The 26,477-nt window shown below is 39.7% G+C and overlaps 1 protein-coding gene across 1 annotated transcript; it reads right to left on the reverse strand.

Annotated features, from left to right (window-relative positions):
• TTPA (alpha tocopherol transfer protein) lies at nucleotides 1–26,477 on the reverse strand. Its single transcript, XM_043880010.1, has 5 exons — nucleotides 26,208–26,477; nucleotides 11,270–11,423; nucleotides 7,956–8,149; nucleotides 5,490–5,600; nucleotides 1–2,038 (listed from the first exon to the last, which is right to left on the reverse strand). The coding sequence occupies exons 1-5, from the start codon at nucleotides 26,406–26,408 to the stop codon at nucleotides 1,853–1,855; spliced, it is 846 nt and encodes a 281-aa protein (XP_043735945.1). The 5' UTR covers nucleotides 26,409–26,477; the 3' UTR covers nucleotides 1–1,852.

A 26,477-nucleotide genomic window follows, 5' to 3' on the forward strand; every position in this document is an offset into this window, starting at 1 on the left:
TTTGTGTGAAAAATCTTTATTTTGTTTTGAACAGTATTAGAACAAATACATTATCGTGCAGTTCAGTAACAATGAGCACATGTTAGTCTTTTAAAAGGCACTTCTGGTGCAATTACAGTAAAGTAATAGAGACAATTCAATAGTGATTTATCTTGCCACCTTATAAAACTGCCTGTTAATTTTACATTGTTCTTTTAATGTTCCTCAGTGAATAGCTGCATTTCGTAAAAAATTCAAAATCCTATCATGAAATGTACTTCTGTTGAACTTACTTTAATTCTATTTACTATTAATAACATCACCAATGAATAATATTTAAAAGACATTTAAAAATACTATCTATTGTGCTAAAGTAATCACTCTTTTATAGAGTCAGAAGAAAGTGGTTTAAGTTCCCAAAATGTGAATGAAGTGGAACTTTGTGATGTAAACCTTGTAAGAATAAAATTTGGGTAAACTAGAGCTTTTTTTGTTGCTATTATTTACACTTTTTAAGTGGTTTTATTCTGCTGTTATTTTTAATTAAACAGTTCTAAATTTATGATTTTATAAAGAATGTTTTATCATTTTTTAGAAAACAAGCATAATCTAGTTTTTTAAATAAAAATTATAATGTACAGTTAGCTTCCCAATGCTAAATCACAATTAAGACGTTCTCTAAAGAACATTCATAATCATTTGATTTTTTACAGATGTATGTACAAAGAATCATAAGTACCAACTCATCTGATTAGAATAATTTTCTTATAAAGAAAAACAGCCTTTACATAGTCTTTCACAAAGCTAATATTGTATGATTAATGTTGAAACCCAACTAAGCTAAAAAATGTTTAACAAATTTTGTATCCTGTGTTCTTTCATTAGGTTTAAAATAAAATTCAAAAATTATAAAATACTGTAAAAATTGTCATAAATTGAAAGTTATATTGACATCTTTCTCAATAAATGAAATATGCATTAGCAGTACAAACAGTACAGTACAAACAGCACATTTTAACTACTGATTTTTTTAAGTAAATATGAATTGTAGGATTTGGCTAGAATGTTCTGATAATATAGTAAAACCCAAATTATTTCATGCATAGTCTGCAAAGTTCCAGATGTAACTGACAGTGATTTTACAATGTAAACATTTCCTTCCCCTTGTGTAGTCATGTTACTGTGCAATTAAAAATACAGTCCATGTATATGGCAACCAAATATTATTCCATCTCTGAATTTCTATGGAATTAATTGTATCAACATGAATAATTTCATAGAGACCTGACGCAACACATATAGTTTATTGCATATGGACTTCAGTCAAAAGTTTCTATTGTGCAAATATGCTAAATAGAATTTCCCTGAGGTGAATTACCTTGCTGGCCCTTGGAAATAACTATGTAAAACTGTATTCAGAGTTCAATCTGAATTATAGTCTAATCTGACACACACCCAAAAAGAGTGTGAATAGGTTTTTGTAGTCATTTGATTTGTGCAAATATTTCTCTTAAATGGACTATTTATTCATTTATAATTAAACCTATGTAACCAGAAAGGTTTTTTAAAATAAAACTTTTGAGAAACACAAAAGTACACGTGACGGTACTTCAGAGATAACTTTCTTTCAAATGCCAAAAAAGGAATCTCTTCTATGCTTTTAAGGAATACCAACATTTAATTACTTCTAAGGTAAAGAAAAGCTACTTAAAAAGAAAAGAAATTTCCTAAATACCCACGTTGCTCAAGTTAGAAGATTTTTCCATTAGAAAAAAAAAAATCAGAAAAGCATTAATTTAAAGATTCCTTTTCTTTCATTCATATAACCAGATAGGATCTCAGTCATGAATTTTTAATCAGGAAACCTTTCACATTAAATAGCTTCTTCTTTAACCGTCTGTGAAATGCTGCTGAGATAATTTTCTGACTTCATTATAAAATTTGTCCACTCCTGACAGATGTCCTCCATGGAGTACTCTTCACCACCGTATTCCAGTGGAAGAATGTCTGGGAAATACTGGAGTAAGCTTTGCTTGTAGTTGTCCCCATGCATATGAATCTGAAACAGACAAAATGTTTTAGAAGATATGCCCTCTGCCTCCCAGTATAGCAGAGGCATTTCTAGCAGAAACGCAACATCATAAAATGAGGTATTCTCATCACATCTAAGACAGCAGAACATGTACAGATAGTACATCATTTGTCCCTCTGCTTATGAAGCCAATAATTTTACTTATGTTTAGATTGTGCTACTGATGAAGCTGCGCATCTTACTGTTTTCTTATATTTGCATCCTTATAATAACTATTCAGAATTTATAAAAAGATACTTTTTCTTTTCAAAAGTAGATTTTGAAAACTCTAAATAAAACCATTTCATACAGTTTATTTCCTATTAATGTATTGGTGATTCTCAGCAAGAGATCGAATATCCTGGAATGGTTCTGTAGATGATTAAAGTGTACTTCTTTTTATTAGTTCTTATCAGGGGGTTTCCCTGGTGGCTCAGTGGTAAAGAATCGACCTGTCAATGCAGGAGACACGGGTTTGATCTCTGGTCCAGGAGGATCCCATATGCCAAGGAGCAACTAATCCTGTGTGCCACAACTACTGAGCTGTGTTCCAGAGCCCAGGAGCCACAGCTACTGAAGCCCCCACACCCTAGAGCCCGTGTTCTGCAGCAAGAGAAGCCACTGCAGTGAGAAGCCCTCACACCACAACTAGAGAGTAGCCCCTGCTCACCACAACTAGAGAAAAGCCTGTGCAGCCACAAAGGCCCGGCACAGCCAAAAAATAAATAATAAGCAATTTTTAGAAATTATTTTATACCTTCTGTTCCCTACTGATGTATTGGTGATTCTTAGCAAAAGATGGAATATCCTGGAATAGTTCTGTAGATGATAAAAGTATATTTCTTTTTATTAGTTCTTATCAAATAAAAGCATACATCTGAGCACACAACTAGGTATGTGGGGAATGATTTATGTGGTACAGTTGACAGATAGTCTTGGCTAATAAAAAATTAAGAGAAATTATGATGGTTGAGAACTTAAATTTTCAAACATTTTAAACTATATAAACTCATCATATAATGTCCTGAAGTTAAAGACTTGGAACCTTTGATTAAAAGCACCTCTTGTTACAAATATATAAATAACCATTACTCATCTGCTAGGGTTCATGTGTAAATTCAATCTTCTAATAAGCACCTACTATGTGCTAGGGTTGAGGCGTCCCTGGTGGCTCAGATGGTAAAGAATCTGCCTGTGATATGGGAGACCTGGATTCGATCCCTGGATCGCGAAGTTCCCCTCAAGAAGGGAATGGCTCTCCACTCCAGTGTTCTTGCCTGGCGAATTTCATGGGCAGAGGAGCCCGGCGGGCTACAGTCCGGGGGGTCGCAAAGAGTAAGACACGACTGAGCAAATAACACTTCCACTTTCACTTCATGTGCTAGGATACAAAGACTGAAAGATGAATGAAACAAGTTTCTTGTACTCAGGAACCTCACAGTCCCAGTTCTTGATTTTTTCAGAAGTGTTTAAAATATTACCAGCTAATTCAAAAATTCTACTATCTCTTCAAGAAAGAGGAAATAAGATCATCCATAGCGTACTGCCAAAACATTTAAAGAGAGTGGCAAGATTTGGGCTTCCTCACCCTCCTCATTTTGGCAAATCTGCTTCATGTCAATTAACTTCCACTGAAATGCTCCACTTAACTTCTCAATTTTAAATTTTTCTTCTTTTCTTGCTCATGTTCTCCTGTTTATTAGGTTCAATTTATTGCTATATTTGGGGGGTTTTGTGATCCAAAATATAACCCAAAATAGAAATTTTAATGTCTTTCAGAGTTCAACAGAGATGATAAGCTATTATCAAACTATACTGAAGAGAGGAAAAAATGAACAAAAATTGACTTTTATGAAAATAAAAGAATAGGGGTGGTTCTTCTTAATGACAGACAGAAATACCTACTGGAAAACCTCTAATGAAGCTCTACGGTCATAATTTTCTGAGAAGATGCAAGATAATACATTTTCAGAATCTGAAAGAATATACTTTCTAAAATTCCAAATATGTTGTTATTACTCACATTATCAGTACTTATATTTAAATAATTTTTGAGATTTAAATCATAAAAGCCTTTAAAACCTATTTGTGTCCTTGCATTAGATGTTGCCAACGTTTGTCTAAATATTATGCTCTAAAAATTATCTTTTAAGGGAATTCTTTGGAGATCCAGTGGTTAGGACTCTGAACTTCCACTGGAGAGGGCACAGGTTCGATCCCTTGTTGGAGAACTAAGATCCTGCAAGCCATGTGTCGTGGCCAAAAAAAAAAAAAAAAATTGTCCTTTAAGATTCATGCAGAAGAATGGTTGCATTTTGGGGAACTCAGATTCTATTGTCAACACTTGAAAAAGTCCAAGTGACATTACCTGAGATAAGACTCCACAAGGTAGGTAATAAAACATCAAATCTCTTTGCTTTAACTAACATGACATTAAGTCACATATTTTGGATACTGTGGTTTTTAGTTAACATGTCTAATATAAGTACATTTATTATTTACATAGATAATACATTCACATGGCTAGAAATCAAAACAAGATAAAAGACGGTGAGGTGTCTTGCTCCCAACCCTAACCTCATCTACGCCATCCATAACTCGTTTCAGTTCTATACAGAGTAAACAATTTGGTTGTTGTATACCCTTTTTGAGGATAACTTTTATGCAAATATAATTATAGATTCTGATGTCTTCCCTTTTTTATACAAAAGGTAGTATAACATAAACACTATTCTGCATGTTTTTATTTCACTTCCCTATACATCCTGCAAATCGTACAGTGTCCCATTGTGTAGGTGTATCACAGCTTATTTAACCAGTTCCCTCATGATAAACACTTGATAGTTTCAAAATCTTTTGCTACAACGAATCATATATGTAATTTTGTTTATGAGCGGGTATTTGTTGTTGTTGTTTTGTTGCTAAGCAGTGTCTGAGTCTTTGCAACCTCATGGACTGTAGTCCACCAGGCTCCTCTTGTCCATGGGATTTCGAAGGCAAGACTGCTGGAGTGGGTTGCCCTGCCCTCCTCCAGGGGATCTTCCTGACCCAGGTATCAAACCAGTGTCTCTTGCATTCGCCTGTGAATTCTTTACCATCTGAGCCACTAGGGAAGCCCCATGAGTATATCTTTGGAAAAAAATCTCAGAAATGTGAAGGTTGTAATTTTTATAACTATGGCCACACTACCCCCTATAGGGAATATATCATTTTGCAGTCTCACCAACCATGTATGGGAGGTCAGGTATTTGATTTTTCAAAATTAAAAAAAAATTTTTATTTATAAAAGTAGTTTGATTGTTACATAAATATTCAAAACACTTGGATAATGCTCTGTGTGTGTCAGGAGAGGGGTGGAAATAGGAGAGCTATTCTTAAATTTAAAAAGGAGTGGAACATTTCATACAGAAGCATAGTGATTTGAAGATGTTTTACTCACCCGTTCCTTAATTTTTTCAGTCAGAAATGGTTTAATCATGGAAAAGACAGCATGGAAAATTATTGGCTCATTTATCAAATGGATACCACGAACTTTTAATGGAAAGGAATCCTTTTGAAAATAAAGAAAATGTCTTGTTAATAACAAAACATATATCAATATGTCATCCTATCAACAAACTCCTTCTTTGAACACTTGCTAAATGTACAGCAATACCTAAAGTGTGATTTTATTTTCAAAATTATGCCATCAACACAAGAGCCTGCTTTCTAGTTCGCTGTCCCCAGGCAAAGTATTTAAAGAAATACCTGCATATTTCATAAATAAGACACAGAAAATGTCTCCCCCAATCACATATAAATGTGCTTTTGAAAAATCAGTGAGTCGTTTGTATATTTAGCTTTACCCTTCAAATTTTTATTTTGAGGAAAAAAAACTTTCATAAAAGTTTACTTCAAAAGAAAAGTACAATAAACAAATATAAACTTTTTAATTTTACTTTTAAATTTTTGACATAGGTATAAGTCTTTCACATCAAAGTAATATCAGCTTTTTTCTAAGGTTAAAAAGTTAAGAATTGAAAGAAAAACCTTATCAGTAGTTTCCCTAGCCAAAGATGTGTTGTTAATTTTTTCCTGCCAAGGTTCTTTTATGCAAAATTCTTCTTTTTTTTTTTCCAACACACAGCTTTTAGAGATGTGTTACCAAATTGTCACTTTTCCTTTCAGGTTCTTTCTATGAATAATTTTATTTTAAACATCATGCTCTCTAAATAATTTGCACTCTGTTTTGTTTCACTGACATAACACAATTTTTGTAAACATAGTGGGTTTTAAATATTGAAGCTATAATCTATCAAATGGCTGTATCATCGTCTAAGTAACCCTTTTCCTATTTCTGGATAAATAAGCTGTTTCTAATTTGCTTCTATAAAAATCAATGCTATAGTAATGGTCTTCAGGTACAAAAGGAATGGTGTTTATAAGTATAGTTTTTACATCCAGATGTCCTGGATTGGAATCCTTGTTTCACTACTGACAAAATGTGTATGTTTGGGCATTGCTATGTCACCTCTCTGACATAGTAAAATAATTTGTAAAATGGAAAAAAATAGTCATATGTCATAAGCTTTGGTGTAGCCATTAAATAGTAATGCATTTAAAACATTCAGCAAAGTATCCAGTACAGAGTAAACTATTATTATTATATACAAAGTCTTTGCTATATTTAAGATTGTTCCTTGGCTAGGTTTCCACAGTAGGATTACTAGGTCAAAGATGATGGTCATTTTTAAGACTTATTTTTTTCTGGAAAGAACTGTTCAATCTATACCAGCCAAACCTATATGACACTTTGTTGTTTATTATCATTGTTATCAATATTATTTTTTGAGTCAATTTTTAATTTAGGAACAAAATTTTAATGACAGATAAAGTCATCACATTCTTGTTTAAATGTATGAATTCTGTGGTTTGAAATTTTGAACATATTTTCAGTTTGTTGCAACATTCTTTCTTTTTGAAATAATAACTTTACTTCCTCTTACCATTATTGAATTCTATGTATCTCTTCCAAAATTTTATTTAATTTTCTAATAAATGTGCTTGTGTGTGTGATTGTGCTCAGTCGCTCAGTCTTGTCTGACTCTTTGTGGCCCCATGGACTATAGCTCACCAGGTTCCTCTGTCCGTGGGATTTCCCAGGTAAGAATACTGGAATGGGGTACCACTTCCTACTCCAGGGGATCTTGATGCAGGGATTAAACCTGAGTCTCTTGGGTCTCCTACATTGGCAGAAAGAGTCTTTACCACTAGCATCACCTGGGAAGCCCAATAAATAGAATGGATTGCCATGCCCTCCTTCAGGAGAACTTACCAACCCAGGGATCATACCCAGGTCCCCTGCATTACTGTCTGAGCCACCAGTGAAGCTCAAGAATACTGGAGTGGGTAGCCTATCCCTTCTCCAGGGATCTTTCTGACCCAGGAATCAAACAAGGGTGGCGGATTCCTTACCAGCTGAGGTACCAAGGAAGCCCAATAAATATACTATCCCTTCTGTTTAACACACAACTATATATATAATATTTGGAAGTATTATCCTGAAGATAGTACCTTGGACAGCAAGGAGATTAAACCAGTCAATCCTAAAGGAAATCAACCCTGAATATTCATTGGAAGGACCGATGCTGAAGTTGTAACTCCAACATTTTAGCCACCTGATGTGAAGAGCTGACTCGTTGGAAAAGACCCTGATGCTGGGAAAGATTGAGGGCAGGAGGAGAAGGGGGTGACAGAGGATGAGATGGTTGGATGGCTCACTGACTCAATGGACATGAGTTTGAGCAAACTCCAGGAGACAGTGAAGGACAGGAAGGCCTGGTGTGCTGCAGTTCATGAGGTCACAAAGAGCCGGACACAACTGAGCGACGGAACAAAAGCAATCCTGAACACACCACACACTTACTGTGAGAACAGCAGCAATCCTCTTGGCTACAGAGGGGGTAATCTGAAAGGCATGAGCAAACTGCCAGCCTTCCAAATCAAAGACAGCCTTGATTCCATTCCGCTGTGTCTCTATCTCCTGGACAATAAGCTCCGACGTGATGAGACTCACACGAAATGCATCATAAGCTGTGAAAACTTTTGGGTCCCAGTGTGCTGGAAAAAAAAAGTGTAAAAACTCGTATCTCAGCACTGTGTAAAGAATAAAGAATCAGAAAGATTTACAGAAGGAAATGGATTCTTTTTAGATTTAAAGACCAATAGAACTAATACATATATGAAGATCATGAATAGAATAACAGATCAAATTGGTGGTCCAAGAACATGAGCCTGCTTTTGCCTCCCTCCCTCAAATCCTTAGTAAAAAACAGATTCTTTCAACTTCTCTGGTGGTCCAGTGGTTAGGACTTTGCCTTCCAGTGTAGCAGGGGAGGGTTTGATCCCTGGGAGCTAAGATCCCACATGCCTTGGGGTCCAAAAACCAAAACATAAAACAGAAACCATATTGTAACAAATTCAAAAAAGACTTTTTAAAAAAAAAGTGAAAGTGTTAGTCACTTAGTCCTGTCCTACTTTTTCGTGACCCCCATGGACTATAGTCCACCAGGTGCCTCTGTCCATGGGATTCTCCAGGCAAGAATATTGGAGAGGGTTGCCATTCCCTTCACCAGGAGCTCTTCCTGACCGAGGGATCACACATGTGTCTCCTTGTCCACATAAAAAAAAGAACAGATTCCTAAGAGCATGGGGAAAATAAAAGAATGAATGTAGGCTGTATTTGATGGCCAGATGAAACTATAGCACAAAATATGCAGGACGGAGCTGTGGCTGAAGGTAGGAATGCCTCTGGGTATGCTCCACGTTCAAAGGTATTGAAAATGGGAAAAGCAAAGCTCTGGATTACCAACAGTAGCCAGGGTCCTATGGTAACCACAGAGGTTGTTGCTAAGGGAAACGCATAAGACAGGCAGGTAGATTCTCTGACACCCCCGCAGCATGTAGCGGTCATGTCCACACAGGCTAGAACAGTGAGTGTGGTCTTGGAGAGTCAAGTCAAGAAGCACTAGAGTAGCCACCCAGGAAAAACAAGGAATACCTGTGCTAAGGAGCTGCTGAATTCTTGTCCTCTCCCCTCCCCCACTAGTCCTGGGGGAGGCCGTGGCGGGCAAAACTGACAGTAATGGATAGGCAAGCAGGTGATCTTTTAAAAAGATATGCAACCACTGCGAATTATAACATTTTTTAAAACACTGACACACAAAAGAAAAGAGGATGCAACTCAATAGACAAAGGCATTACAATAGAAGGAGACAGCTAATAAAGCAAGAAACGTTAAAGGAAACAAAATAGTTTCAGTGAGGAAAAATAAAGATACTGTAGACTATTATTGTGTATGTGTTAATCGCTCAGTCATGTCCAACTCTGCAACCCCGGGGACTGTAACCCGCCAGGCTCCTCTGTACATGGGATTCTCCAGGCAAGAATACTGGAGTGGGTTGCCATGCCCACCTCCAAGGGATCTTCCTGATCCAGGGATCGAACTTGGGTCTCCTGCAATGCAGGCAGATTCTTTACTGTCAGATCCACCAGGGAAGCCCTAGGCTGTTACTATAAGAAGAGGCTATTATGAAAAAGAATCAATTGAGATCTTGGAAATAAAAAGATGACAATTCGAGCAAATCTCTGTTGATAGGACAAATGTCAGAAAACATACAGCCAACAAGTGAATAAGGGTCTGGAATATTGAGCTGAGGAATTCTCTGTTTCAGCATAGGAGAGCCAGAAGTCAACATGTATGAATAAAAAGGTAAGAGACAGGCAGCTAGACTCAGAGGTTTCAAAATCCAACTCATCAGAGTTCTGGAAGACAAAAACACAGATAACAGGCAACAGAGGGGAAAGGAAAATTCTTCCAAAGCTGGAAAAGGATGCAAATCTTCAGATTAAAAGTTTCATGCAATACCTAACAAGATGAAGGGAGGGAAAAGATTTATGACAAAGGAAAGGTAAAATTCTAAAAATATCAAAGTTTCTGGCTTAGACAATTGGGTAGAATGGTGGTACCATTTGTTGAGATATACTGGAAGAGAAGTGTTTGGGGAAGGAAAGATTATATGCAGTTTTGAACACATTAAAATGGTGCTGGTGAAATGTTCAGGAGGATACAGTTGAGACAGGGAACTGGTTGTCTGGAGCTTTGAGAAACAAAGAGAGATGGGCTGAAGATACAAATCTCAGGGTTTTTGTGGTTATATATAGGCCTATGGCAGTGATTATTGTGGACTTAACAATTCTCTCTGTTGTAGTAGAGAGATATATAGCTAAAAAGAGGAGGCTGAGGCCAATGTCTAAAAGAATTCCAGAATTTAAAATAGAATATGTAGTGCTAGCGAAGGAGACTAAGAATAATCAGTTAAGTTGGAGGAAAACAGGAGACTGTGGTATCAGAGAGGAAGGGGTTTGCTGTGAAAAGATGATCACTGATGATTTGCTAAGGTCACTTCAGCAGGAAGATGGGAGTGAAACCAGTCCAGGGGATGTTGAGAGGAGCTGTGAGAAAATGTGAACAGTGAACGCGACTAACTTAAAAAGTGTGGCTGAGAATGGGAAGTGTGGGGAGGTGGCTGGGTCGGAGGCTGAAGGGTCTCATGGGATTGAGGAGGGAATTTTGGCTGACCCTAACAGATTTAGATGTTAATGGGTAATGTGTAATAGCATGGAAAATTACGAAGACAAAGAAACAGAAGAAATCATCAGAGGTATTCCTAGGAAGGCACAATGGGACTGCTCTCTGCTTTTACAATTTTATTTATTTATTTATTTGGCCGTGCTGAGTCTTTGTTGCTGCTCGCGCTTTTCTGCAGTTGAGGTGAGCGGGGGATGCTCTGTAGCTGTGGTTTGTGGGCTTCTCGCTACGGTGGCTGCTCAGACTCTAGAGCCTTTGAGATTCAGTAATTGGGACACCACATGACTCAGTAGTCGCATCTCCCGGGCCCAAGAGCACAGATTCGGTAGTTGTGGCACATGGACTTAGTTGCTCCAAGGCATGTAGAATCTTCCCAGACCAGGGATCAAAACCATGTCTCCTGAATTAGCAGGCAGATTCTTTACCACTGAGCCACCAAGAGAGCCCTGCTCAATGACATAATGACCTAATGACTAAGCAACAACAACAAAACCCAAGTTAAAAGTTAAAGAGCTAAACTCTTAAATATTAACTCATGGAAGCTTCTGATATGGCAGTCAAGAAAAACAGAAGAGAAGTGTGTGACTTACCAATTCTGTAAATCAGGACTCTGCTGCCGGCGGGGTCTCGGGCTCTTAGGACGCCGACATAGCCCGCCTTCAGGAGCCCAAGGATGCTTCTAGGGTGGAGATCTGCACTTATTTCTGGACATTCTGCTCTCCACTTAAAGTAGTTTTTCAGTAACTAAAAAATAAAATAAAAATTGTTTACAGGTAGCATTCATGGTAAACCTTTTATAAGAGCGATGGGAAAGTCTTGGCATCATGTAGGGCCCTTGCCAAACTAATAGATCTCTAGATCACAAAATCTATTATGACCGGATTTTAACCTGAGGTATCTATTTAGCTGCAAAAACTAAATGCACTCTTCATCCAAGATCTTGGGTGATAGGAATTAGTCACAGACTCAAAGTAGAGGAATTTTTATTTGTCTCCTATGGTAAAGAGACTCCCAAAGACAGCTGTCAAAAATGCCTTCCTTCGGGGACTTTCCTGGTGGTCCACTGGTTAAGACTCCATGCTTCCAGTGTAGGGGGCTCGGGTTTGTTCCCTGGTACGGAGCTAATCTCACAAGCTGCACTGTCCAGTCAAAAATAAATAAATAAATATTTTAAAATGCGCCCCATCCAGTGTACATATGTCCCAATTCTACCAGGTGGTGGAGTCCATTGATTCCTTCCTCTCGAAGCTGAGCTGGCCTCTCATCTCCCTTTGACAGAAGTGACACTGTGCTAGGGTAAGAAGCCTCCTTTTTGCTTTTTGGGATCCAGACACCACATGCATGCGTGCTAAGTCACTTCAGTCATGCCCAACTCTTTGCAACCCCATGGACTGTAGCCTGCCAGGCTCTTCTATCCATGGGGTTTCCTAGGCAAGAATACTGGAGTGGGTTGCCATTTGCTCCTCCAGGGAATCTTCCTGACCCAGGGAGCAAACCAGAGTCTGCTGCGTCTGTCTCTTGCATTGTTGCCGGGGTGGGGGGGGTGGGGCGGGTGTGCGGGTTTTTACCACTACTGCCGCCTGGGATGTCCATTGTGGAGAATACTTACTTCAAATTACACATTTAAAATGTACTATATTTCAATAGATCTCTTCATGATTTTCAGTTTTTCTAAAATGACAATATATTTGTTTTGAGTTTAAAGAGATCTATTAGCAATGTGGAGCCAAAGTTCAGATCATAGGCAAGGACAAATTTTACTTTTGAGTGATTGGAATAAACATGATAACTGTATTCACAAAGTAGCAATGATCTGGAGGAGAACCTACAAGTTTAAAAAACCAACTGAAGAGTGAAATTCCAAGCCTTGGGGGATGTCAATGGCTGGGAATGGATGGAGGAAAAGAGAATCTGGTTGCACCACGGGAGAACTGGTGCCATGATGCACAGACGGGAGGGAAACGGCATCTGTTTTGCTCTGCTTCTCTCCATTTCCCTCTCTTCTTTCTTTCACTCTGTCATGTTTGTATTTAATAAACTTGCCTTAATGTTACTAAGAGTTAAATGCAACAGAGAGGTTAGAAAGGAAAAAAGTCAGTAAAGTTGCCAACAAAGAAATAATTGGTGACCTAAAAAGCAGTTTCCAAATGCAGCAAGAACAAAAGACACATTGTAGATCCTAATACAATCATTCTATGCACAAGATGAATTTCTCTTCCTCTTCCTGTCTTAGTGGGCACGGGAATAAGTGTTAATAGCATCTTTAGTGTTCATCACTTTTTTGATACTTCCCTTGGATATAAAAATAGTTCTTTAAACTTTGACTCAAGCAAAACACTAGAAGCACCATAGGAGCTCCAATGAAGAAGTAACAATGTGAATTTCGCTGGTGGCGCAGTGGATAGGATTCCACCTGCCAATCCAGGGGACACAGGTTCGATTCCTGGTCTGGGAAGATTCTGCATGCCGTGGAGCAACTAAGCCCAAGAGCCACAACCACTGAGCCCTCATGCTGCAAATACTGAAGCCCGTGCACCTAGAGCCCGTGCTCCACAAGAGAGAGCACCTCGAAGAGAAGCCCATGCCCCACAAAGAAGAGCAGGCCTCACCTACCACAACTAGAGAAAGCCCGCATGTAGCAACAAAGATGGGCAAAGCCAAAAATAAAGTAATACTTTTTTTAAAAAAGAAATGTTTATCTTCCCATGGAATAATAAGAAATGATAGCTTTATTAAAAGGGATCTTTTAAGTAAGAGAAGTGGGTTCTTCGGCTCACTGATCTCTGCAGAATGCTGGGCACTCAGGAAATAGGTACATGTATTGAGTGAAAGAATAAATAAATAAAGGATTAAACCAGATGTGTTGGAATAGATGTACAAATCACCCTCATACTTTTGACACTTAATTTTTGTAAACTGACAGCTCTACACCTGGATCTTTGATTATTACCTTTTCACTGATAAATTCAAAGGTCCAGTTTACATAAATAAATTATGTAAAATGACATAAACTGCTACTAAGCAATTATCCAACAAACCACATAAAGTCCACAGCAACAAAAAAAACCGCCTGCAAGTGAATATTCATTCCTAAAAGGCACCTGTTTTTTTACCACCATTAGCAATAAATAAGTATAAAAAGTTACAGCTTATCTTAACCATGCTTCATAACAGAGTATGTACTTTCAAATAAAATTACAACCATCTTTGTGCCACTTTTATAGGATTTAATAGCATCATTTCAACTCTTGCTCATAACCATTCTAAGAGGTAACTATGGTTACCCCATTTTGTGGGTAGGAAAACTAAAGATTGAAGAAATTACACATTAATGGGAGGGCAGTAACTATCAGGAGCGGAGTGGAGACTGAAACTGATTCCTGATAAGGTAAACTTTACAAAAGAAGCTGTATTTAGGGAGCAGTCCTAACATGGCAGAGGAGACCACTTTTCCCCCCACAAATTCATTGAAAGATCATTTGAACACTGAGCAAATTCCACAAAACAACTTCTGCTGGCAGAGGACACCAGGCACCCAGAAAGGCAGCCCATTGTCTTTGAAAGGAGGTAGGACAAAATAAAAAAGATAAAAAGAGAAACAAAAGAGTTAGGGACAGAGACTCGTCCCGGGGAGGGAGTCATGAAAGAGAAGAAGTTTCCGAACACCAGGAAACCCTCTCACAGGCGGGTCTGTGGGGAATTTTGGAATCTCAGAGGGCAACATAACTGGGAGGAGAAAATAAATAAATCAAACCCACAGATTACACACCCAACCACAACTCTCAGCGGAGAAGTAGCCCAGACGCTCGCGTCAGCCACCGGCAAGTGGGGGCTGGACAGGGAGGCGTGGGCAGCATTGCTTAGGGTAAGGACCTGGCCTGAATGCCCTGAGGACAATCTGAGGGCGCTAACTGAGATAGCAATCCAAACTGTGGGATAGCCAGAGAGAGAGAGAGAGAAAGGAAAAGACAGAGAGAGAGAGAAGTTTCCTGCAAAGAGCTCTAACCTAAGAGACTGCCGGGCTCACTCACAGAACAAAGGATGGAGTGAATACCAGAGGAGAGCTAGCCAGCTGCATATGGGCCCATCCCCACCGGAAGGCAGAGAGGCAGGTGGGCGACAGCCAGAGCCGGAAGGCAAGGGGCAAACTCGGCCTCAGAGACGGCATCCTCTAGCAAACTGTGAGCAGGCTCCCAATTGCTAACCAAGTCTTCTTGGGATCCTGGACGGTGGACATCCGCCAGGAGGGTCACAGCCAGAGATCATCTCCTGAGAGGTGAGAGGTACACCTGAGACGGCGCTCCCGCTGCTCACCCAGGAAACCGAGCGGCTGGGACAGGGGAGGTGATAAGATGCCCCGCCCCACCTGGGGAGTGTGCGCTGGGCAAGCACCTAGTCACCTGAGCTGCTCAGACCTGGGAAGGGCACAAAACGCAGGCCCAAGGGACTCTGCGCCTTTGTGGAGTACTGGAGAACCTGAACCTGAGCGGCTTAGACCTGGGAAGTGCACGCAACCCAGGGGCCGCTTTGGACAGTTCCCCTGCAGAGCAACCTGGAGCCTGAGCAGTGTAGACCAGGAAAGCACGCACGCTGTGAGGGGAGCAGATCCAGTGTGGCCCAGACACTGTGAGCACTCCCCACACACGCCAGTGATATTTGTTTGCCATGCTCCTCCCTCCCCGCAGCACGGCTGAACAAGTGAGCCTAAACAAATGACCACCTTCACTCCCTTGTGTCAGGGCAGAAATTAGACACTGAAGAGACTTGCAAACAGAAGAAGCCAAAATAAACAGAGGGAACCACTTTGGAAGTGACAGGTGTGACAGACTAAAATCCTGTAGTTGGGACAGACTACATTGGAAGGGACCTATAGACCTCAAGAAGAAGTATAAGCTGGAACAAGGAACTATCTGAAACTGAACTGACCCCACACTGCCAGCAACAGCTCCAGAGAAATTCCTAGATATATTTTACTATTATCATTTAAAAAAAATTTTTAAGTCCTTTATTACTCCTTTAATTTTCATTTTTATAACCTACTATTACCTTGCAAAAAAAAAGACCCTATTTTTAAAGCAAATTTCATATATATTTTTTACAATTTTTGTGATTTTTTTGTTTTTTTAATATTGTATTTTTGAGAGTCTAACCTCTACTCTAGATTTTTAATTTTTGCTTTTTGGCAATTGTTATCATTTTGTACCTTTAAGAATCCAATCTTCAGTACCCATTTTTACTTTGAAGTGTGATTACTGGCTTGATTGCCCTCTCTCCCTTTTGACTCTCCCTTTTGACTCTCCTTTTTCTCCCCCAGGTCACCTCTATCTCCTCCCTCCCCCTTGTCTTCTCTACCCAACTCTGTGAATCTCTTTGGGTATTCCGGGCTGTGGAGAACAGTTAGGGAACTGATTACTGGCTAGCTCTGTGTCTCCCCTTTTGACTCCCCCTCTTCTCCTCCTGGTCACCTCTATCTCCTTCCTCCCTCTTCTCTTCTCTGTGTGACTCTGTGAACCTCTCTGGGTGTTCCAGGCTGTGGAAAGCACATAGGGAATTGATTACTGGCTAGACTGCTCTCTCCCCTTTTGATTCCCCCTCTTCTCCTCCTGGTCACCTCTATCTCCTTCCTCCCTCTTCTCTTCTCCATGTAACTCTGTGAACCTCTCTGGGTGTCCCTCACTGTGGAGAATCTTTTCTACATTAACCTAAATGTTTTATTATTGGTGTGGTATGGATGGAGAAGTCTTGAGGCTACTGTAAGAATAAGACTGAAAACCAGAGGCAGGAGGCTTAAATCCAAAACTTGAGAACACCAGAAAACTCCTGACTCCAGGGAATATTAATCGACAAGAGCTCATCCAAAAGCCTCCATACCTACACTGAAACCAAGCTCTACCCAAGAGCCAACAAGTTCCGGAGCAAGACATATCATGCTAATTCTCCAGCAACACAGGAACATAGCCCTGAGCTTTAATATACAGGCTGCCCAAAGTCACACCAAACCCAAAGACACCTCAAAACTCACTACTGGACACTTCATTGCACTCCAGAGAGAAGAGATCCAGCTCCACCCACCAGAACACTGACGCAAGATTCCCTAACCAGGAAACCTTGACAAGCCATTCATCCAACCCCATCCACAGGAAGGAACCTCCACAATAAAGAGGAACCACAAACTTCCAGTATACAGAAAGGCCACCCCAAACACAGCAATCCAAACAAGATGAAAAGGCAGAGAAATATTCAGCAGGTAAAGGAACATGATAAATGCCCACCAAACCAAAGAAAAGAGGGGGAGATAGGGAGCTTACCTGAAAAAGAATTCAGAATAATGATAGTAAAAATGATCCAAAATCTTGAAAATAAAATGGAGTTACAGATAAATAGTCTGGAGACAAGGATTAAGAGGATGCAAGAACAGTTTAACAAGGACCTAGAAGAAATAAAAGAGTTAATATATAGTGAATAATGAAATAACTGAGATCAAAAACACTTTGGAGGGAACCAACAGTAGAATAACTGAGGCAGAGATAGAATAAGTAAGGTGGAAGATAGAAAGGTGGAAATAAATGAAAGAGAGAGGAAAAAAGAAAAAAGAATTAAAAGAAATGAGGACAACCTCAGAGACCTCTGAGACAATGTCAAATGCCCCAACATTTGAATCATAGGAGTCACAGAAGAAGACAAAAAGAAAGGCCATGGGAAAATACTTGAGGAGATAACAGTTGAAAACTTCCCTAAAATGGGGAAGGAAATAGTCACCCAAGTCCAAGAAACCCAGAGAGTCCCAAACAGGATAAACCCAAAGCAAAACACCCCAAGACATATATTAATCAAAATAACAAAGATCAAACACAAAGAACAAATATTAAAAGCAGCAAGGGAAAAACAACAAATAACACACAAGGGGATTCCCATAAGGATAATAGTTTTCAGTAGAAACTCTTCAGGCCAGAAGGGAATGGCAGGACATACTTAGTGATGAAAGAGAAAAATCTACAACCCAGATTACTGTACCTAGCAAGGATATCATTCAAATATGAAGGAGAAATGAAAAGCTTTACAGACAAGCAAAAGCTGAGAGAATTCAGCACCACCAAACCAGCTCTTCAACAAATGCTAAAGGATCTTCTCTAGACAGGAAACACAGAAAAGGTTTATAAACTCGAACCCAAAACAGGAAAGTGAATGGCAATGGGATCATAGTTATCAATAATTGCCTTAAATGTAGATTGGTTGAATGCCCCAACCAAAAGACAAAGACTGGCTGAATGGATGCAAAAACAAGACCCCTATATATGCTGTCTACAAGAGACCCACCTCAAAACAAGGGACACATACATACTGAAACTGAAGGGCTGGAAAAAGATATTTCACAAATGGAGACCAAAAGAAAGCAGGAGTAGCAATACTCATATCAGATATCTAAAATAGACTTTGAAATAAAGGCTGTGAAAAGAGACAAAGAAGGACACTACATAATGATCAAAGGATCAATCCAAGAAGAAGATATAACAATTATAAATATATATGCACCCAACATAGGAGCACCACAATATGTAATGCAAATGCTAACAAGTAAGAAAGGGGAAATTAACAGTAACACAATAATAGTGGGAGACTTTAAGACCCCATTCACACCTATGGATAGATCAACTAAACAGAAAATTAGCAAGGAAACACAAACTTTAAATGATACAATGGACAATTTTGACCTAATTGATACCTATAGGACATTTCACCCTAAAACAATCAATTTCACCTTTTTCTCAAGTGCACACGGAAACTTCTCCAGGATAGATCACATCCTGGGCCATAAATCTAGCCTTGGTAAATTCAAAAAAATTGAAATCATTACAAGCATCTTTTCTGATCACAATGCAGTAAGATTAGATGTAAACTACAGGGGAAAAAAAGCTATTAAAAATAGAAGCATATGGAAGCTAAACAACACGCTTCTGAATAACCAACAAATCACAGAAGATATTGAAAAAGAAATCAAAATATGCACAGAAATAATTAAAATGAAAACACAACAACCCAAAACCTATGGGACTCAGTAAAAGCAGTGCTAAGGGGACAGTTCATAGCAATACAAGCTTACCTCAAGAAACAAGAAAAAAAATCAAATAAATAACCTAACTCTACACCTAAAGCAATTAGAAAAGGAAGAAATGAAGAACACCAGAGTTAGTAGAAGGAAAGAAATCATAAAAGTTAGGGCAGAAATAAATGAAAAAGAAACAAAGGAGACCATAGCAAAAATCAACAAAGCCAAAAGCTGGTTCTTTGAGAAGACAAATAAAATAGACAAACCATCAGCCAGACTCATCAAGAAAAAAAGGGAGAAGAATCAAATCAACAAAATCAGAAATGAAAATGGGGAGATCACAACAGACAACACTGAAATACAAAGGATCATAAGAGACTACTATCAGCAATTATATGCCAATAAAATGGACAACTTGGGAGAAATGGACAAATTCTTAGAAAAGTACAACTTTCCAAAACTGAACCAGAAAGAAATAGAAAATCTTAACAGACCCATCACAAGCACAGAAATCAAAACTGTAATCAGAACTCTTCCAGCAAACAAAAGCCCAGCACCAGACAGCTTCACAACTGAATTCTACCAAAAATTTAGAGAAGAGCTAATACCTATCCTACTCAAACTCCTTCCAGAAAATTGTAGAGGAAGGTAAACTGCCAACCTCATTTTATGAAGCCACCATCACCTTAATACCAAAACCAAAGATGCCACAAAAAAAGAGAACTACAGGCCAATATCACTGATGAACATAGATGCAAAAATCCTTAACAAAATTCTAGCAAACAGAATCCAACAACATATTAAAAAGATCATATATCATGACCAAGTGAGCTTTATCCCAGGGATGCAAGGATTCTTTAATATCCACAAATCAATCAACGTGATACACCACATTAACAAATTGAAAAAAAAAAAAAAACCATATGATTATCTCAATAGATGTAGAGAAAGCCTTTGACAAATTCAACATCCATTTATGATTAAAAAACCCTCCATAAAGCATTAATAGAAGGCACATACCTCAACATAATAAAAGCTATATATGACAAACCCACAGCAAACATTATCCTCAATGGTGAAAAATTGAAAGCATTTCCCAAAAAGTCAGGAACAAGAGAAGAATGCCCACTCTCACCACTACTATTCAACATAGTTTTGGAAGTTTTAGGCACAGCAGTCAGAGAAGAAAAATAAATAAAAGGAATCCAAATTGGAAAAGGAGAATAAAACTTTCACTGTTTGCAGATGACATGATCCTCTAAATAGAAAACCCTAGAGTCCACCAGAAAATTACTAGAGCTAATCAATGAATATAGTAAAGTTGCAGGATATAAAACTAACACACAGAAATCCCTTGCATTCCTATACACTAACAATGAGAAAACAGAAAGAGAAATTAAGGAAACAATCCCATTCACCATTGCAACAACAACAAAAAATACTTAGGAATAAATCTACCTAAAGAAACAAAAGACCTATACATAGAAAACTATAAAACACTGATCAAAGAAATCAAAGATGACACAAATAGATGGAGAAATATACCACGTTCATGGATTGGAAGAATCAATATAGTGAAAATAAGTATACTACCCAAAGCAAACTAGAGTTAATGCAATCCCTATCAAGCTACCAACAGTATTTTCTAGAGAACTAGGACAAGTAATTTCACAATTTGTATGGAAATACAAAAAAAAAAAAAACCTCGACTAGCCAAAGCAATCTTGAGAAAGAAGAATGGAACTGGAGGAATCAACTTGCCTGACTTTAGACTACACTACAAAGCTACAGTCATCAAGACAGTATGGTACTGGCACAAAGACAGAAATATAGATCAATGGAACAAAATAGAAAGCCCAGAGATAAATCCACGCACCTATGGACACCTTACCTTTGACAAAGGAGGCACGACTATACAATGGGGAAAAGACAATCTCTTTAACAAGTGGTGCTGGGAAAACTGGTCAACCACTTGTAAAAAGAAAGAAACTAGAACACTTTCTAACACCATACACAAGAATAAACTCAAAATGGATTAAAGATCTAAATGTAAGACCAGAAGTGTTAAAACTCCTAGAGGAAAACATAGGCAAAACACTCTCCGACATAAATCACAGCAGGATCCTCTATGACCCACCTCCCAGAATATTGGAAATAAAAGCAAAAATAAACAAATGGGACCTAATGAAACTTAAAAGCTTTTGCATAACAAAGGAAACTATAAGCAAGGTGAAAAGACAGCCTTCAGAATGGGAGAAAATAATAGCAAACGAAGCAACTGACAAAGAATTAATCTCCAAAGTATACAAGCAGCTCCTGCAGCTCAATTCCAGAAAAATAAACGACCCAATCAAAAAAATGGGCCAAAGAACTAAACAGACATTCCTCCAAAGAAGACATACAGATGGCTAACAAACACATGAAAAGATGCTCAACATCACTCATTATCAGAGAAATGCAAATCAAAACCACAATGAGGTACCATCTCACGCCGGCCAGAATGACTGCTATCAAAAAGTCTACAAACAATAAATGCTGGGGAGGGTGTGGGGAAAAGGGAACCCTCTTACACTATTGCTGGGAATGCAAACTAGTACAGCCACTATGGAGAAGGGTGTGGAGATTCCTTAAAAAACTGGAAATAGAACTCCCATACGACCCAGCAATCCCACTGTGGGGCATACACAACGAGGAAACCAGAACTGAAAGAGACACATGTACCCCAATGTTCATCGCAGCACTGTTTACAATAGCCCATGGAAGCAACCTAGATGTCCATTGGCAGACAAATGGATAAGAAAGCTGTGGTACATATACACAGTGGAATATTACTCAGCCATTAAAAAGAATGCATTTGAATCAGTTCTAATGAGGTGGATGAAACTGGAGCCTATTATACAGAGGGAAGTAAGTCAGAAAGAAAAATACCAATACAGTATACTAATGCATATATATGGAATTTAGAAAGATGGTAACGATGACCCTATATGTGAGACAGCAAAAGAGACACAGATGTAAAGAACAGTCTTTTGGACTCTTTGGGAGAAGGCAAGGGTGGGATGATTTGAGAGAATAGCACTGAAACATGTATATTATCATATGTGAAACAGATCGCCAGTCCAGGTTCAACGCATGAGACAGGGTGCTCAGGGCTGGTACACTGGGATGACCCTGAGGGATGGGATGGGGAGGGAGTTGGAAGGGGATTCAGGATGGGGAACACATGTACACCCATGGGTGATTCATGTCAATGTATGGCAAAAACCACTACAGTATTGTAAAGCCGTCAGCCTCCAATTAAAATAAATAAATTAATATTTAAAAAATTAAATTAAAAAGAAAGAAGCTGCATTTAGTGGGAAATTAGTAGGGAGAGTCAATGGAATTCTGAAAACTTTGAAGTCTTGGGAAAACTATAAAAATCATTAAAGAATAAAAAGTCGTATCACATGGGACAAAACTATAAAGAGGAATATTCACTTGTGAAAGACAAGAATTCACAAGAATATACAAGACAGACAGAGGTTAACAGTTGGTTGTTTCAAACACATGGGGCAAGTGTAGTGCACTTCAGAGTATAGGATCTCCTGAGTTCAACTCAAGTTCAGATTCTTGCTCTCCCACTCAACAGCTGTGATTCTGAACAAGTTACTTACCCTTTATGCCTCAGTTTCTTATAAAATAGGAAAATAATGAGATAATCCACACAAATGCTACTCACTAAAGTAACTGGCACTCTAGAAGTTATTAGAATTCTAAATAATCACTAATTTGTTATAACTTCAAATACAAAAACTAGAATAATGAGAAACTTCATTAAAACTTGTTTTCTTCAAACACTAAAACTATACAGCTTTTATATTTTAAATAAAGCAATGTGAATTGAATTAACTGCTTCTGTGGAGGAAAATGAAGAAATAGTTTCACACTCTAACCCTCTTTCCTTTCAAGTTGGCAGAAAAATAGGGCAAAGAGTTCACAGAAACTTGATTCCTTTCCAGTCAATTTGGACAAGGTCCAGTTAGCCAGTTCCTCAAGGACATGATGCAATGAAAACAATTCAGGAAAATAAATAATATGGGGAAAACATAACACAGAGGTGGGAGATCATTTTATTTCATCTTCTCTTTAGATGTTACTTTTAAAAAGCAACCAAAATGAGGGCTCCCCTGGTGGTTCAGTGGTAAGGAATCCACCTGCCAGTGCAGGAGACACGGGTTTGATCCCTGGTCCAGGAAGATTCCACGTGCTGCAGAGCTCCTAAGCCCATGTGCCACAACCATCGAGCCTATGCTGCACAGCCTGGGAGCTGAGACTACCGAGCCCTTGTCCTGCAACTACCGAAGCCTGAGTGCCCTGAAGCCCGTGCTCCAGAGCAAGAGAAGCAATCGCAGTGAGAAGCCCACCCACTGCAGCTGGACAGGGGCCCCCACTTCCCAAAGCTAGAGAAAAGCCCACACAGCAACGAAGACCCAGCACAGCCAAAAATAAATAAAATTATGTTTTAATGCAACCAAAATGAAATCTGTAAACCATACACTTTTGTTAGTTACTATACATGTTTAATGTACCATTTGAACTGTACTTTTCATGGAAACTGGGATTGTTTCTTCATATTTAGTAGCGGGTGAGTAAATATCAGGACACCTAGGTAGCCATCTGACAAACAAAGGAAATAGGCAGGCTCCTATTTCATTCCTAAGGCCAAACTAAAGCCCAGTAGATCGACAACCACAACAGAAAAAAGTAAAGCCATAAATTACTAGAGAAAATTTTGCGCAAGAGCTTATGAAACTAGAAGCAATCACAGAACAATGAAATCGATATATTTGATGACATAAAAACTTTAAAATTCTGCACAGAAAGAAAATAGCACTAACAATGTCAAAAGATGGAAACTAGGACAATGGCCTATTTTCTTTAATACATGAAGATATTTTATGAATAAGATGTTTTGTATTTTATGTAAGCAAAATAGAAGAAAACAAATAGCAAAATAAGCAGTTAATTAGAAAGGAATTTTAAAATGTTAACTATATGAAAGACGATTAACCTCATTTATAATTAAACAAATGCATGTTATAATAATAATGGGAACCAGTTCATCACCTAGCAGGCTGACACACGGATCATAAAGTTTGATGACACAGTGGGTGATAACATGAGGAAAGACACCACTATGTAATATAGAAGTGATAAAATAATGCAAACACTTTGGAGGACAACTGGTTTATTCATCAACATTGAGAATGCACATAGCACATCAACTGTTCAAGTTTTGAACTTATCTTGTAAGGATTTTCCTATTTTTTATACAATGACAGACATACTATCATACCCAGCTGGTGATGGAAGAAGCCCCATTTGTCTCGGTTTCTATCTTTTGTGAACTGCCAAGTAAATTGTAGGAATTCAAAAAGTAATCATTGAATGGAGACGTGAACAGCATGTGCATGACAGCACTGCCAATGTCTGAAGACAAATCCTATGTCCAATACAGGAGACTGGTTAATACATTTTAATAGAACAAATTGAGACAATGAAATAGTACACAGCCCCAAAAAGAATAATACACATGTTGAAATAGGGTGATCTCTAAGATAAGTTAGATTCAGTTCAGTTCAGTTGCTCAGTCATGTCCAACTCTTTGCGATCCCAGGGACTGCAGCACGCCAGGACTCCCTGTCCATCACCAACTCCCGGAGTTTACTCAAACTCATGTCCATTGAGTCAGTGATGCCATCCAACCATCTCATCCTCTCTTATCCCCTTCTCCTCCCACCTTCAATCTTTCTCAGCATCAGGGTCTTTTCAGATGAGTCAGCTCTTCACATCAGGTGGCCAAAGTATTGGAGTTTCAGCTTCAACATCAGTCCTTCCAATGAATATTCAGGACTGATTTCCTTTAGGATGGACTGGTTGTATCTCCCTGCAGTCCAAGGCACTCTCAAGAGTCTTCTCCAATACCACAGTTCAAAAGCATCAATTCTTCACTGCTCAGCTTTCTTTACAGCCCAACTCTCACATCCATACATGACTACTGAAAAAACCAGTCCAGCCTTGACTAGACAGACCTTTGCTGGCAAAGTAATGTCTCTGCTTTTTAAGTGGGTTAAAAAGGCAAAATGTAAAACACATACATATGTTTGAAAAGTGTTAGTCACTCCGTTGTGTCCAACTTTTTGTGACCACATGGACTGTAGCTCACTAGGTTGCTCCCTCAGTCCATGGGATTTTCCAAGAAGAATACTGAGTGGGTAGTCATTCCCTTTTCCAGAGGATCTTCCTGACCCAGGGATCGAACCAGGTCTCTTTCGTCTTCTGCATTGCCAGGCGGGTTCTTTACCACTAGGGCCACCTGGGAAGCCTACATATGCTTGTGTGATTGTATTCTACCTGGACAGGTAAGAGGTGGGTAAACGCAAATGCGACTGGGTAGATGGTTTGTAAACTAAGGTCTGGGGTGAGGGATTTTGTCCTTCAGAGAAAGTCACTTTTAGGAACTTACTTTGCATTGCTTACTATGTGTGGATTAAAATAAAAGCATCTGTACTTATTACTTTTTCAATTAAAAATTAGTTATCAACAGCAAAAATCCCCATACTGAGACCCCTGGGACGCTGCACTGTAACACTTCTCTGCCTCCCAGCTCGCTGTGGGTGAACGAGCAGTTTGGAGAAAGGGCTTCATCAAATTCAACTGCTGAGCGCCCATTGCGCTGGGTACGTCCTGTTCTGTTAAACCAGTCAATGATCAGACCTGGAAACCAGCCATCGCTGGAAGCCTTTTCACCGTTACTTAACAGATGCGGATGCTGAGTCCAAAGTGACAGATCTCAAGGTCGCACCCCTTTTTCTGATTTCTGTCTTCCCACCACCCTTCTCTCAACCCAGTGTATCAGACCTGGAAACACAGAGGAGAAGCCTCATCCCGACCCTTCCGCTGAAGATACTCTGCACCGCTTTAGTGCCTTGACTTGAGTATTACTATTACCAATACTCTTTTGCTAGAAGTTGGCTTCAGATCTTCAGTTTTCCTGGCAATTTCATTTCTCCCAGCACACGTCGAGTTATCTGCTGAGATGAAATAAATCTAGGCTTCCCACATCTCAGAGGTCATTATCTTTTATCTCTGCTGCTCTGCCGCGGAGAGTAAGGCATTTCCGAAAAACTTCACAGGTTCGGGAGACTCATCCAAGGGCAGAACTTCACTGCTTGGGGTCAAATAAGCCCTCACCCCAGATGGCGCCAGTTTTTTTAGAGGTTTCCTGTTTCCACGACCCTGGAGAAACTGGAAGGACCAGTGCGGGATTTCTCAGGACACCCGCTGCCACCGCCGGGCGCGCCCAGGGCGCGTCCCCGCCGAAGTTACACCCCCCGCCCCTGGCACGGGTCCCGGCGAGGGATCGGCCGGGGTACCGGCCCAGCCTCGGCTTCGCGGCGCGACACCGGGGTGGGGCTGGTAAGGGAAGGTCCCCTTACCCGCCAGGCCAGGTCCAGATCGAAGTCCCGGGCGCGCAGGAACCGCAGCAGGAAGGCGTCGCTGAGCAGCCGCCGGGCCAGCGGAGCGCCGGCCGCCCGGGCCCGGCGCCGCAGCTCGGCCAGGCTGGGCTGCAGCAGCGGCGAGTGGTCGGGCAGCGCGCTGAGCTGCAGCCCCGCCAGCCCCGGCCGCGCCTCCGCCATGCCCGCCGCCGCTCCCGCTGTGGTCCGGGGCGCCCGGGAGAGCGCGCGCCGGCCTCCTGCCCCTCCTCC

Source organism: Cervus elaphus, chromosome 21 (assembly GCF_910594005.1).
Source record: "Cervus elaphus chromosome 21, mCerEla1.1, whole genome shotgun sequence".
In the NCBI taxonomy this organism is placed as follows: domain Eukaryota; kingdom Metazoa; phylum Chordata; class Mammalia; order Artiodactyla; family Cervidae; genus Cervus; species Cervus elaphus.